General features: G+C 47.0%; 1 protein-coding gene across 1 annotated transcript in view; it reads left to right on the top strand.

The window, feature by feature from the left end:
• The first annotated feature begins 11946 nt into the window (after positions 1-11946).
• LOC109463490 overlaps positions 11947-15084 on the top strand; it is a 17751-nt gene continuing 14613 nt past the window's right edge. The window contains exons 1-2 of the mRNA XM_019760324.1: positions 11947-12324; positions 14427-14606. Coding sequence (XP_019615883.1) covers positions 12175-12324; positions 14427-14606 — 330 coding nt within the window. The 5' untranslated portion in view covers positions 11947-12174. The remainder of the gene's footprint in view (positions 12325-14426; positions 14607-15084) is intronic.

Below are 15084 nucleotides of genomic sequence, written 5' to 3'. Positions count from 1 at the left end.
TATACACACTCACATCAGCATTATTACATCAACAGGACCACCGGAAATAGCGGCCAGGTCCCACTACCACATCACAATCACATTTGTAACGATCCCCGGGGACCACATCACAATCACATTAACTTTTGCACCGATCCCCCGGGATCCCTGAATCCGTGCCACAGATGGATTTTAGATAAACGCCGCGGAGACATTAACTTATTTCATGATGTAATATTCATGATCTCCATTCTCGCGACCCTTGTGCTTTATTTGCGAACCGGTCGGAACCGTGACAGAGGATCTGCTGGTATCAAACAACCGTCTGACCGATTGTGAAAGTATCCTCAGGAGAACAACACCAGTGTTAGTACTAAACGAATTCTGTGTGTGTGTGTGTTGAGCAGAAGAGGTAATTTTCTTTTCCAACACTTCCCCACCATTCCCTACCACAAAAAAATTTACTACTAAAATAAAAAAACCCACATATTATAGAAAAAGTGGGTAAATTCGTCTTCCATTGCCTAAAAAGAAGAAGTCAAATCCAGTAAAACTAGTACCATGTATGTTGTAGAATATAGTATAATGCTAGACGTAGATATAGTCTCACATACCACTGTATTTTCGTTCTTATGTTGTTTGTAACTGCAATTAGCCCTCGGGCAAGTAGTTGCAATAAACTTTCTTTCTTTCTATAACAGTTGATGTTTTCTCTGTGACACCAGCACCAGAGTCAGTTTCCCCGTAAGTGGCACGTAAAGGTGCAGTGCTGTGTCTCGCCCCTTTTTATTAGGCCATGTTGATTTGATTATATGGATGACATCCGCACGCGCATGAATTTTCGGCCGTTTCCAAAGAAAGTTTTCAACCATACTGTAAATCGTACAAAACAGTTACAAAATAAACAAATATATACCATAGGCTTCCAAAAAAACATTGGAAAACGATACCAATGTCGTAGAATACCAAAATCAAACGAAAAAGACGAAAATGTAAAGAAGTGAATTTGAAGAGTAGATTAAGGCAGGATTGTGCCTTCGTCCTTTTTCTATTGGTGCAGGGTTGTGCTTTTCTTCCATCACCGTTTTTTCTGTGACACCAAACAACAGCACAGTCACGTCGATGAAGGTTACACATCCAGTTAATAAGATACACCAAAAAGCAGTTACTCAAGAAACTGGATATGATTTTGGAAACGGTCAGACGTTTCAGGTAGCATCCACTAGCTTTCATCAGTGACTGAGAAACCTGGTACAAACTATTGATTGATATGCAAATACCTGCATTTCTCCTCTGGTCTCTCAGTCACTGACCAAAGGTAATGACCGTCTGACCGTTTCCAAAATCATATCCAGTTGCCTGGGTAACTGCTCTTTGGCGTAACAGCACGGTCAGTTTTCCCACCCTTACAAACACACACGTCTGTTACCAGAAGGCTAAGAAGTGCATGTTATGTGAGAGTAAGGGAGTAAGGTGCCTGTCTATGTAAGAGTAAGGTACAGGGTTGTGCATGTCTCCGTGAGAGGGTATGTGCTATATGTACAGGGTTGTGCTCGGCCCTTCTCCAGCAGGCGGCCCCTCCTTTATCGATCCGTGATCGATCCTCCCAGCCTCATCCATTATTGATCCTTCTCCTCCCGCACAAAGGCGCAGCCGCTGCCGGTCCCTGCCTACCAATTCGGCGCCCGTAGCGGCGTTGTGATTGGTTGTCTGGCCGCGGATCGATCCTGTGCGTGCGGCAGTCTGCGGCAGAGCCTCTCCGCGCGAACAGCCGGCAGGACAGCGGGAAACAGCGGTGTAGTTGGGCGGTGGGGCCCCAGTCATGTCGACTCGGAACCACCATGTGCACCAAGAAAGAAGGATGCATCCCAACTGTGGACCTCGCCGACAATTGGACCCTCTTCGCCATAGTTATAGGATCCATTATTTCACTGGGTTTTATAAAAATGACCTGGACCGCGATACGGTACGGCCTGATGGATCCCCCTAAGGTGGGTTGTTTTAGCGCCTCTCGGCTTCCTTCTTGCCGGGCCCTTCTCTCGGCCTTCCCTTCTTGCCGGGCCCTCCTCTCTCCCTTCCAGTCTGCAGGAACCACACATCACCTCATAATTTCTCCTCGCTCCCTTCTGGCCCACAGTAAACATTATTCTCCTCGCTCCCTCCTCGCTCCCACCGCCGCAGCGCACCGCCTCGCCTGTAAGATTCCCCCCAAACCTCTGCCCTGCTCTCAGCACACACCAGACGGCCATGTGAGATGGGGTACGGCTACCACCCCCTCATTTCTGCACCCCCTACATATCACACCCCCTCCCGGCGTGCGGTAACCCCCCCCCCCTTTCCGGTAAGCCACCCCCCCCGCACATTCCCGCGGTTCGCACTGCCGTTCCCCTGCGGACTGTCACAAGTCTTATCTGCCAAGAGCAGGAAATCGCAGCGGTTACGTCCTAAATACAAAACAGCTTCGCGCGAACCGCTTTACCTCCGACCCAGGACATCCTCCTGGCAGATTTACTCTTCTATTCCGCGCTGCACGGTGCAGGGAAGCTGAGGTTTGGTGTGAGACAATGTTAGGTTGTTTTATCAGTAATAATCAGGCCAAGAAACCAAATCTAAGAGGGGTAGATAACAGAATTAATGTAATGCACTCCGAATCATTACATTACCAGCATGCGAGCTGCTCTGGTGCCATTAACGCAAAAACAATTACGCTTTGTTAGTGTTGGTTTCTATTAGTCTTTAGTGAATGCGTGCTTCATGAACTTTAACATTATTTGTCCAGCGGTAGTTTGTATTCAAACGTCGGTTTTTAATCTAACGACGTTCTAAACACTTTCCCACCATCGTTAATAGCTGTGAACTGCCGTCATTAATACCGACTCTCGCGCACCCCGGACCTTATTGTGAGACCGGTAAAACAGGAGAAACACCCCCGCACCCGCCGGCCTCTGGAAGGGTTGTGCCGACTGGTCCTTTCTACCGCAGCCTCTTTAACTGATTGGTATCGATAGCGAATTTTCACGTTTTTATATGTTTACTATCGTTTGCTGAATACACCAAGCATTAATATGGCTCCATAGAGGGAATCTTGCGCTATGGAAGCTTCCTTTTGTCAGTACAACATCGTACATTTCGGTACGCGGAATGTTGGGAAGTCTGTGAATCAAGTCCCCCTTCTGCAATCGACCCCTCCAGGCGACGGACTCGGTATTGGTTCCTGCGTTTCCATTATTTATGTCGTTCCGCGGTGGCAGCGCTGCAGAGTGGTGCAGATCTTACATGTACGGAACTGCCATAAGTCATGCTTTATGTTTCTGAACCTCATCTGTATAAAAGTCAGTCGGTTTGCTTGGTATAAGAATAATGTATTATAATATATGTGAGGGATGCACACACACACATATATATATATATATATATATATATATATATATATATATATACATACACATATATATATATATATATATATGTATATGTATATATATCCTGTCTTGTCCGTTGTAATTTGTAATTTGTGTACGCAAAGTCTTTACAATTCAGAGAGTTTTAACCCTGCTGTAAGGTTTGCTTTTTGATGTCACGAATACATATATAAAGCATATTCCAGAGTTTCTGCCCCCCCCCCCGCTGTACGTGCTACAGAAGTAGGTCACTGCTGAGATATGTAGAACCTGCGGGTTGGTTAGCGATTCTCCGCGGCGGGTTCGTTAGCGATTCTCCGCGGCGGGTTGGTTAGCGATTCTCCGCGGCGGGTTGGTTAGCGATTCTCCGCGGCGGGTTGGTTAGCGATTCTCCGCGGCGGGTTGGTTAGCGATTCTCCGCGGCGGGTTGGTTAGCGATTCTCCGCGGCGGGTTGGTTAGCGATTCTCCGCGGCGGGTTGGTTAGCGATTCTCCGCGGCGGGGTTTGTCAGCTGTTAGCGATTCTCCGCGTGTCGCGGCGATTATTTGGTAGAGTAGCGGGTTGATCCGGGAGCCGCTCCGCCTCCGCCGTGCCCGCAACCTCTCAGGGCATGACGTCACTGCTGCTGCGGCAAGGATCAATGGCAGCTGCAGTTATAGTACAGGCATGTGCCGGCAGCTGCAGTTATAGTACAGGCATGTGCCGGCAGCTGCAGTTATAGTACAGGCATGTGCTGGCAGCTGCAGTTATAGTACAGGCATGTGCCGGCATCTGCAGTTATAGTACAGGCATGTGCCGGCATCTGCAGTTATAGTACAGGCATGTGCTGACATCTGCAGGTTCGGCAGATAGTACAGGCATGTGCTGGCATCTGCAGTTATCGTGTTGGGCAGATGGAAAAGGCATGTGCTGGCATCTGCAGTTATAGAACAGGTATGTGCTGGCATCTGCAGTTTCGGCAGATGGTACAGGCATGTGCTGGAATCTGCAGTTATCGTGTTGGGCAGATGGAACAGGCATGTGCTGCCACTGCGGTCTGATTGTACTCAGGAGCGTGCCTATACACATGTAGTTCTATGCCTGAATGTGTTATATTGAACCCAGGACTGTGCCTATCTTGTTCTATGTCTGAGTGGGTTATGGTTAGGATCAGGCAGGGTTCTGGATAGTCTCCGCGTGTAGAAGAACATTTGCCCCAGGCACGGTTCTGGATACATGTGGTCTATCCAGAACGGTTCTTGATACATGTGGTCTATCCAGAACCTCCCCTGAGCAGGGTTTTGAATAAAGTACTGTTCTGGCTATAAGATAGCTTCGGTATCTGTGACTCTGCCGTACATCCCCATGCCTTCATCTTGCATCAGGCACTATCGTTCGGTCAGTTGAGTGGTCAATTTCGGCCTACATTTTGTCGCACTGCGTACAAGTTTAACTACGGAGTGAGAGTGGGGTCCGCTCGGGGTTTTCGCGTTTTCCGTTTTCGCACCTCGATAGTCCGAATTTTCGCCCGGGTGTGAAACAGATACAGAAAACATTGAATTGGATTGAATACAATAGGTGGTGATGAAGTAGCCTTGCGATTATCAATATTTATAAGTAATTCATCAACTTTTGACATGTATACACACCAATATCCACAGTAGTGACCGACCTGATACATGTACCTACAGTATACTAGGATGTGTAACACTTTGAACTAGACGGCCTTTCATTTGAAAGCGTTATTTGTATCTGATTGACGTCAACAACAGAGGAAGGCAACGGCGCAACAACAGCCGACCTTTCAGCACCCCGGGCAGGGTCGGTCTGCATGTCGGCCAGATGACGGGTATGCCCAAAACAGGCTGATGAACAGATGGGAAACCCATAATTTTCCTGGCAGATTCTGGTCAATACTACTATTGAAGTACTTAATGTATAATCGATGATCTTTATTGCTCGACAATCGTACATGGTAACAACTATGAAACTACTGGTTACTGTCCTGTATTTGGGACTACAAAATATGATCACTAAATGATGAGAGGTGAATTGTTTCGGACGCTTGCAGTCTTGGTTGACTGTGTAGCGAGGATGATGATGTCAGCTGATTAGCACGAAATTGTTGTTTTATTAACTCAACACAGATTGGTTGCTTCTTTTGCATGATTATTTCTTCATTGCCAATAATTTAACCCAAAGACAACGGTACAGTGCTCGCGAAATCTTTTAGTGTTCTAAGTCTGAGGGCGTCCAGAGTGTTCATGACGTAAACATACTGAGCTCGGCATCGACAGAAGTTCTTTTTATGTCCCGAACGCCAGGAACTATTTACCAGCCTCGGTAAGATGTTTCCCTTATTGGATAGTCGTGAAAACTATATCTCTTATCACACAGGCAGCTGTGGCCATAACATCGTCTCGCAACTTTGTATGAAGTCTCAGCTTCAGGACAGCTTGTGGCATGTATGCAAGGTGCTGGTATTTCCAACGACATTTCTGAACAACTGGTTTCGCCAACATTTCTCAGCACTTTCGTCTTGTTTTGAACATGTGAGTCCCGAACAGGGTTTGCCGTTTTGTATACTGTGTATATGCTTCTGATCACATGTATTGGAATTTTACTATGCTACTTATTGTTACCTATTTGCCATACAATGTACCCTGTACAATTGTCGTGCAATAAAGTTCTTCATGTATTGGAAGGTACTAAATATTGTGGGGAAATTGGAACAATTCTGTTAGATCTATGGTCAATTCTCCGTCTCTTACTTTCCGTTCTTCCCTCCTCGCGGCCCCACCATATACATGTCAGGATGACAGTGAAGCTGCTCATCATTTGAAGCTCAGTATCATCCTTTGTGTAGAATTCTAACAAACCTGACATTTTCCGTCGCCTGCGCGTGATATTCTACCGAGTTTGACAGTCACCTTTAGTAACACGCTGCTCAATAATAATCTAATCTTAGACAACTGTCATAAAATGTGCTCCTCACTTGCCACACGGAGAACACATCACACTATCTTACCAGTGGATAGGATGTTAAGTTGTTGTCTCTATGCGACTTGCTTGCACAGCTATCAAAAGCAATCCCCTTAGCAAAGTCACGTTAGTCTTAGTCTGTCGTGCGACTTGTCGTGCGATGTCGTAGAACAAGCTGCGATAGGACCAACGGCCGACAGAGACTAAGACTACTGGTAACAAGGCAGCTGGATTTTGTACGAGACAAGCACGAATATCCCAACAATGCTCTCAGTTTACGATCGTACGAATATCTTACGACGATCATACGACGATTATACGACAATCGTACGACACACGTGACCGGGCCTGCCCCGGTAGATGTTATAAAGACGGTTGTGAAAGAAACGGCCCCCTACATATGTAATGTATTGCAAGTGTCGCAATGGTCTCTATAGGAGAAGTCTATTAACGTGATCCCCATACACCATCCTTATTGACGGCCGACCACAGTAACGTAATCAGGGATATAAAATGCGCTAACGATGTGGAGCTACTCTATAACATACAACAGCTACACAAAACTAACGGCTACCGGAATCGCCCACACGCCATCAGCCTCCCGGAAACCCCCCGCGGCCCCTTTGGAAACACAATGGAAGATTTATCGCATCAGCTAAGGCAGACTATATTGTTATTCCAGTTACTAGCACCTTGTTGAGGAAGCATCAATTACTTTGTGCTGCCGCTGTTGCATCCTGAACCGTGCTTTATCCAGAACCGTGCTTTATCCAGAACCGCGCTTTATCCAGAATCGTTCTTTATCCAGAACCGTGCTTTATCCAGAACCGTGCTTTATCCAGAACCGTGCTTTATCAGAACCGTTGCTTTATCCAGAACCGTGCTTTATCCCAGAACCGTGCCAAATCCAGAACCGTGCTCAGGCGTGATTCTGGATAGTCCTAGCGTATCCTGAACCAATGCCTGGGGCAAATCTACGTTCTTGGATACGAGGAGACTATCCAGAACCATGCCCGATCCTAACCCGAACCCATTCACCCATAGAACTAGACAGGCACGGTTCTGTATACGCCCCCCCCCCGGCCTCTCTCCCCACGCATGTACCATACTGCACGTCCACTCTGCTAGAAGTACGAGCTGCCCGCTAACACTAGCCTCTACCAGGCTTGAGGAGGCGGCTGGAAAGAGTAGAAATCGGCCAAAATAGAGAGATAAGCATGCCAAGGCAGTATGGCCGTTGAGAGAACAGTTCGCCGCCCGTGGGCGGCTTCTCTCAACGGCCATACTGCCTTGGCATGCTTATCTCTCTATTTTGGCCGATTTCTACTCTTTCCAGCCGCCTCCTCAAGCCTGGTAGAGGCTACGCTAACACCAGCTGCCTGCCGAACTCGCGCGGAATTATCGCCTGGGTTTATCGCACAGAGCGGAGATGTTGTCCGTTACTTCCGGACGGTCTCCGCTCGGTGCCTGGGTGGTTTGGCAGCACGTTGGTGCAAGAATTCCACCCTGTACTACAATGTGCATAGTTTTACTGCAATTATTGTTGTCTGTTAGCTGCACACATTAGGAACCCATCTCCGCTGATTTATGGAGAATCTAACAGGTTCATTAAACACACAGGAAATCAGCGCTCAGCCCGGTCATCTCGACTCCCGCAGATATGCCGATATCCCGGTCATCACGACTCCCGCAGATATGCCGATATCCCAGGTCTGTCATAGATATCAGGTCTCTCATAGATATCAGCTCTGTGCCATAATCGCGGTGCCTGGCAACGCTGAACCACAGCCACGTCACAACATTCAAACACTGAGAGGATAGAAGATGCCAAGGCAACTCAACTGCCGCAATTCCATGTTAAGACTGTGTAGCCGTGGACGTTTTTAACAATGTACATCTATGAATGCAATTCAGCTGTCAGCTGCCATGTTCATGATTGATCGATAAATCATTTTAATTGATTGATTGATCGAGGCAAAGAGAAGGGCCAGGAAATCTCGCCAACAACTGTCTGTCTGTCTGTCTGTCTGTCTGTCTGTCTGTCTATCTGGCATCATCACTGTTATGTGATGGCATGCGACGACGTGTGCGCGATCATCTCACGTATCCTACATGTATGTGCGTGTTGGATGTATAACAGTTACAGCCATATCATGACATGTAACGTTAAACATACTGTTACATCCGGAACTGTGCTTTATTCGGAACCATGCTCAGGCACTGCTGTGATTTGGATGCTCAGGCTACGAGGAAAGAAAGTCTAATGTCGTCATTATCGGTTCTTCATTATGCCGTGTTTAATAGCGCAGACTCGGGCCCGGAGGGAACAGAGTCATTCGGCAAGCGTCATTTTCCGGTCGGCTGGAGAATGGCGCCTGATCCGCCTCATCTCTGCCCCGTTACGGTTTGTTTCATGTATTCGCGAGTAGTATACAATAATAAAGAATAAAGGGAAGAAGAAACAGTGTGCATGAAGTATTCGCAAGTAGTGTGTGCGCGCAAGCACACACACACACACACACACACACACACACACACACACACACACACACACACACACACACACACACACACACACACACACACACACACACACACACACACACACACACACACACACACACAAACAAACACACACACACATATAAAGGGTGTGCAGGAGGGAGTAGGAAGCAAGTAGACTACTCAGCCGGCCCCCTACTCAGCCGGCCCCCTACTCAGCCGGCCCAACTACCCCCGGCCTCTTACCCCAACTTCCCAGGTTTCTACTTTTCTAATTCACGTCAGACTGTTGTACAATTTGAAAATTATAGAGATGGCTGCAGCAGATTTTACGAATTTCCAACACTTTAATGCATCTGTCAACAGCATTTGGGCTGACATATAGTTTTATGATACCCTATATAGTATAGGAGTTTTACACTGGATGCGCAATGTGTGAAAAATTCAAGCAGCAAAGATTATTGTCTACTGGATTATGTGGCATTTGTACGAGAAAGACCTTATGTGGCTGTACCTACTTTATTATAATTTCAACTCTTCCATATGTTGACCAAAAATGTCCAGATAATATCAAATGATTGAATACGTAATTACAAACCAGCACTCGCAATGGGCTTGTGCCGCTGGGGGCCCAACATTCCCATCTTAAGTACCAATCGTTTTTTTCTGGCGGTGTGCTTCTTGTTTAGAGCCACGTAGAACCATTGGCTTGCTCCTGGCGCATCTGCACATGACGTAGAACACACCGTTCCTATCAGCACAGACGCTGAGAGCAGACTTTTGTACAATCGATCCATCGGGAATGGTTAGTTCCCGGCTTACTGACCCAGATACATCTAAGAAAGACATCAGCTGCGCATAAAGCACCAGTGGCCGTTATGATGTTGCCTGCTGCGGAAATGAAATCAAATTTCGCTGAGAAAATTCATACAACACACCGCCACGGCCGTTAACTCTCCACTATAATCACTCCCCACAATAACCATAGGAACTAGATTTACCTTCACATGGTGTAGCCTAACAAAATACTCCTGTTAATTCTTCCTCAAACACATTGATATATATATAGTGGCCAGCCTTCCAAGCCCCAAGCATTATAATGTCCCTCCTGACATGCTAGATCTTTCCAGCCAGCCCTTTCTAATTACTCCGTGAAGGAGGTCAGGACCTCCGGACGGAGTGTTGTGATCGGCTGATTTTTCATGTTCGCAGTCAAAACACTGGGTTCTCTTTGTGTAATCGGCACGCAATTTTATACGCCGTCTGTGGGCATGCCCGTGTTGATGCACGAATGTGTATTTTTGCCGTTGCTGCTTTCGCGGTCAATGTAATATCGCAGACGCACCCCTACAATTACGAGGTGAATTGGAATGGTCCAGAAAAACGCGTTGTTTGGAATAGCAGTGGGGGGGGGTAAAGTTCATGCAGATACGGGGTGGTTTTTATAAGTGGTTCCAGATGTTTTTGCCCATGGTTAAGAGATGCCAAGTTTTTTGGAAGATGTTCGCAGCCAAAACGCATTCTTCCGTACGTCGCATTTTTGTGTAATTTCGCATGTGGTGTGGCATTATGTCCGGGATGATGCACGTCTTTTTATTTTTACCGTAGCTGTTTTGATATTGGAGTAAATGGTTATTTTCGAAACATCCCCATGTCGTTGAAATGTTGTCGTCCGTTTATGTCACCGGTAGTAAGTCGCGGCGGGGCTGATGGGGCGGAAATGTGGGGTGGTCAGAGGTCAACATTAGGAAATGTTAATACCGATGACGTAATCCTATCGATTTCAAACTGGTCGGGTGTGGCGACCTAGTGGCGGCGTGTATTTAGTCACGTAGCAACTGGCCGGTCGTCCTAGCAACGACACATGGCCAATATTTTTGGGTTGGGCCGCTCCATAGTGTTAGTGGAGCAGCTCTTTGTAAACATGGACAATATTTTTGAGCAACCCATCAATGTGTTCTGCCTCGTGGTCGGATGTGGTCTGGGGCTGGTAAACCGCACATACAGTACTAGTAGATCGGGTAATTTTATGATTTGCTAGTTGTAAAGGCGTCGTGTAGTATGAGCCGGTATATGAAGAAGTAGCCTGTGTTACACAATCATGCTTTCGGCCGGATTGATGTGCAACTGTTACTAATTACAGGGACTGCGCTAATGCCGACCAGTCGCGCTGTCCTGATACACCGCGAATGTGCGAGTGTTCCCTGTAGACAGTCCCGGGAGTCATTTTTTTCGCACATTCCAGGAGTCAAACCAAAATACGTTCATGAACCGAGTCCAAAAAACCGAAACGTGAAAATCGGATGATCGGACCTGATGTACATTTCTCTTTCTGTAGATTGTACACACAATACACACATCTTTAGATAATCTGGCCATGGCAGGTAAAAAAAAAGTAACCCTGAATCATACTAGATTAGCGTAAATGCATGTTTATGCGTTCAAAACAAGAAAAGAATTTGTTTCCCGGTATTAATCTCTTGAAACACGGCGCTGAATATTGACGCAAAAATATTTCGGGCATCGCGCGCCCTTCCCCGTTGTTTCGACTGTATGCAAATCCCGCGTCACGTGTCGGCATTTCGCATCTCTGATTGGTTGTTGCGTCTTAAGATGACTGAGCCGACGCGCGTTTAAACAATTTTGTTCTTTGTTCGATTTATCACACTTCACAGAGAATTGTCGCCAATGGCTACTTCTTTTTGTTGCAATATATAATACTTCACGGAGAATTGTCACCTATGGCTTCTTGTTTTTGTTCTTATGTAGGCGAACTAATTGAAACCAGCTGCCTTCATTGTTTTATAGCCCGGGGCTCCACCTAGCGGTATATTCACGAATTACCTTCACCGGAGAATGACATCAGTGACAGATGATGCCCTGCCCTTCAACTCAACTTGACCGCCATATCTGCATTTTAACGGCCGCAACACAGTATTTTCATTAATGTCTAAAATGGCAATATGATATTTTTCTACTGGATCATCCAAATCCATTTTATTGGCGCCCTTTGCGCATTTGACCGCCATCCTTACTCTATGTTCCCTCTTGAAGGGCAAAGCTTGCTATGTTTTGGCGGCCATGTTGTTGTGACGTCATGTGATCCCGGGATGGAGAGCGCTGATTGGTTCCGCGGAAAAGGATAGTACGATACGAATCTCGCCGTTTCTCCTTTGAAAGGTTGATGTTTTCGGCATCTTGCGGGTTCCCAGATTCTGCCCAGACCGAGTTTAGGACGTTATTTCTCCCGTACGTTTGTGCCTTGGGCGTTACGGTTGCTTGTTGTTCGTTAGGACGTTGTTAGGTATGATGCGGGCAGACTAGCAGCATCATGTGTATGAAGAAGGAAGGGTGTATGCCGGATGTGGATATGGACGACACCTGGACCACGGTGGCCGTGTGTGTGGGCTCCATGATCTCTCTGGGGTTTGTTTACATGGCGTACATGGCTTTCCGATACGGGCTGCTGGACCCACCCAAGGTACGTCATAAAATACATGTACAGCGTACAGCGTACAGCGTACTGTGTATGTGTGCAGCCGGGCGGAGCGCCATTTACATCTAAATACAGCGAGCTGTTTTAGAGCGTTAACACATAGCAGGGTGTCCCGTTAATACTGCGCGTGGTTGATAGTTTCAATGATATCTATATATCTATTGGACTTCACAGATTTAAAAACAGGAACAGAAACGAGATGATTGATGTACCATTAGTCTAAGAGCGTTTGCATTTCTTGTAACGCCGAGGGTACAGCCATAACACGGAGCTGTTTTAGAAAATATAACCCTGTGGTGCGTTAGTAGAGCTCGAGCTTCCGTAGGTTGATCGATTAGTTTAATATTTATCTATTAGACTCCACAGCAGTTGTGTTTATACTAACTCCGAGCGAATCGCCATTAACACCGAGCTGTTTATGAAACACAGCCTGGTGATCCGTTAGCAGCGCGCGAGCTTACCTTGTGATGCATTGATATTTATTTATCAATTCCAGAAAACAAAAACAAGAAATATGTAAGAAGCGATATGATGTACCAACAACCATCACAGCATTTATATTTGTATTTGTATCGCCAATTTGTAAGACCGAGCTGCTTTAGATAATAAGGGAAGGTGTCCCATTACTAGCGCGTGAGCTGCCCCCGGTTGATTGATTGATTGATTTTTTTTCTATCTATTGGACCTTGAAAACAAGAATAATGTAAAAATTTTATAGCCTGCAACAGAAACGACATGATGTACCAACAACCATCCGAGCACTTATATTTATTCTAACACACCATAATACTGAGCTGTGTTAGATAATATATTATGTTGGCCCGTCAGTTTTCCCAGGTTGCTCGATTGATATAATGTAGCATAGAAATAAGTCGTATTTCTGCAATGGAGAATGCGAACATGCATACTGCCGGCACCCAGCAGGCGCCATAGTTAACATTGGCCGGTCAGGACAGCGGGAGGCTTTTCACAACAAACGAGCTCCTACGTCATGATGCTGCGCTTTTCGTGCTGCAGTAGAGATCACACACCGTGGATCACACTACTGTGTACGTGTGATGCTGGTCATGTAAAAGCCCTGATATGCATCAATGCTAGGAAATAATCAGTTAGACGCATATAAAACAGGTATTGTGGAAAGGTATGTGCAAAGGTTGGGCACAGTTGTTGTGTACAGGCATGTCTGCGCGGGGGGATATTCCTGTTGTGTACAGGCATGTCTGCCGAGGATAGTTGTTGTGTACAGGCATGTCTGCTGAGGACAGTTGTTGTGTACAGGCATGTCTGCTGAGGATAGTTGTTGTGTACAGGCATGTCTGCTGAGGACAGTTGTTGTGTACAGGCATGTCTGCTGAGGACCGTTGTTGTGTACAGGCATGTCTGCTGAGGACAGTTGTTGTGTACAGGCATGTCTGCTGAGGATAGTTGTTGTGTACAGGCATGTCTGCTGAGGATAGTTGTTGTGTACAGGCATGTCTGTTGTGTACAGGCATGTCTGCTGAGGATAGTTGTTGTGTACAGGCATGTCTGCTGAGGACAGTTGTTGTGTACAGGCATGTCTGCTGAGGATAGTTGTTGTGTACAGGCATGTCTGCTGAGGACAGTTGTTGTGTACAGGCAGTGGACATGTCTGCCTGGGTGGATAGAACCGTGGGTGGACCGGTGAACGCGCGTCTGGTTATATCACTGACATGCATGTTGAGTGTTGGGTGTCATAGTGCATGTTTGAGTGTTGGAAGTCTGGTTATATCACTGACATTCATGTTTGAGTGTTGGAAGTTTGGTGTTCTGCTGAATGTAATGACATGAATTTTGCAGATCGGGGAAGTCTGCATTTCGTATACGGTTTATTTGCGAGTTTAGACGTCCTGCTCAGCAGCCAGCTTCGAATTCCCAGATCAGAGAGCAACAATAAACTGTATTTTGTTGATGTATTTTCAGTACGGTGCTCTGTGGTTACCCTTTGTTATTGTGCTATTTTGTATTGAAGCATTACATGTCAAGGACGACAGGAAGAGAAGATAACAGAAATATCAAGCACATTGTGGATCCAAATAAAGTCAAAGTCAATTATGCCCCCCCCCAAGTTCACCTGTCTGCAGCTCGTCTACAGTTGTGGATCCAAAGTCAATGTCAAAGCCAACGATCCCCCCGAGCCGATCCGGAGATTGTCTGTAGCTCGTCTACAGAGATGTTGGGGTGACGTCACAGTCTGTCCCAGGGTGTGCCTAGTCACAGGCTCAGCTCTCTGTCCCAAGGTGCGCCAAGTCAGTTTAATATACCGGGGAAGTGTGGCTCAGTTCACAGACTGTGTGCAGCTCGGCGCCAGACATGGGGGCCTCGGGAGGGCGGTGTGCCCTGGCCTAGCGCCGGACGTGTCTTGGTCGTGCACCGGACGTGTGCCTGTCGTGCACCGGACGTGTCCTGGTCTAGCGCCGGACGTGTCCTGGTCTAGCGCCGGACGTGCCCTGGTCTAGCGCCGGACGTGCCCTGGTCTAGCGCCAGACGTGTGCTTGTCGTGCCCCGGTCGTGCCCTGCTCGTGCGGCGGACGTGTCCTGGTCGTCCCCGACGTGTCCTGGTTGTGCGCCGGACGTGCCCTGGTCGTGCCCTGGACGTGCCCTGCTCGTGCGCCGGACCAACACCTGGTGAAGACCTGGAATTCCGCCTTACACTCTCCAGACACGTGCTTACAGGTGCTGTACGTTATCTTGAAAGTTCATCTGTGTTGGTAGAAGTCATTATGA

This window comes from Branchiostoma belcheri, unplaced genomic scaffold, assembly GCF_001625305.1.
Source record: "Branchiostoma belcheri isolate BF01 breed outbred unplaced genomic scaffold, Haploidv18h27 scaffold127, whole genome shotgun sequence".
In the NCBI taxonomy this organism is placed as follows: domain Eukaryota; kingdom Metazoa; phylum Chordata; class Leptocardii; order Amphioxiformes; family Branchiostomatidae; genus Branchiostoma; species Branchiostoma belcheri.
This window is presented reverse-complemented; position numbering and strand designations above follow the sequence as displayed.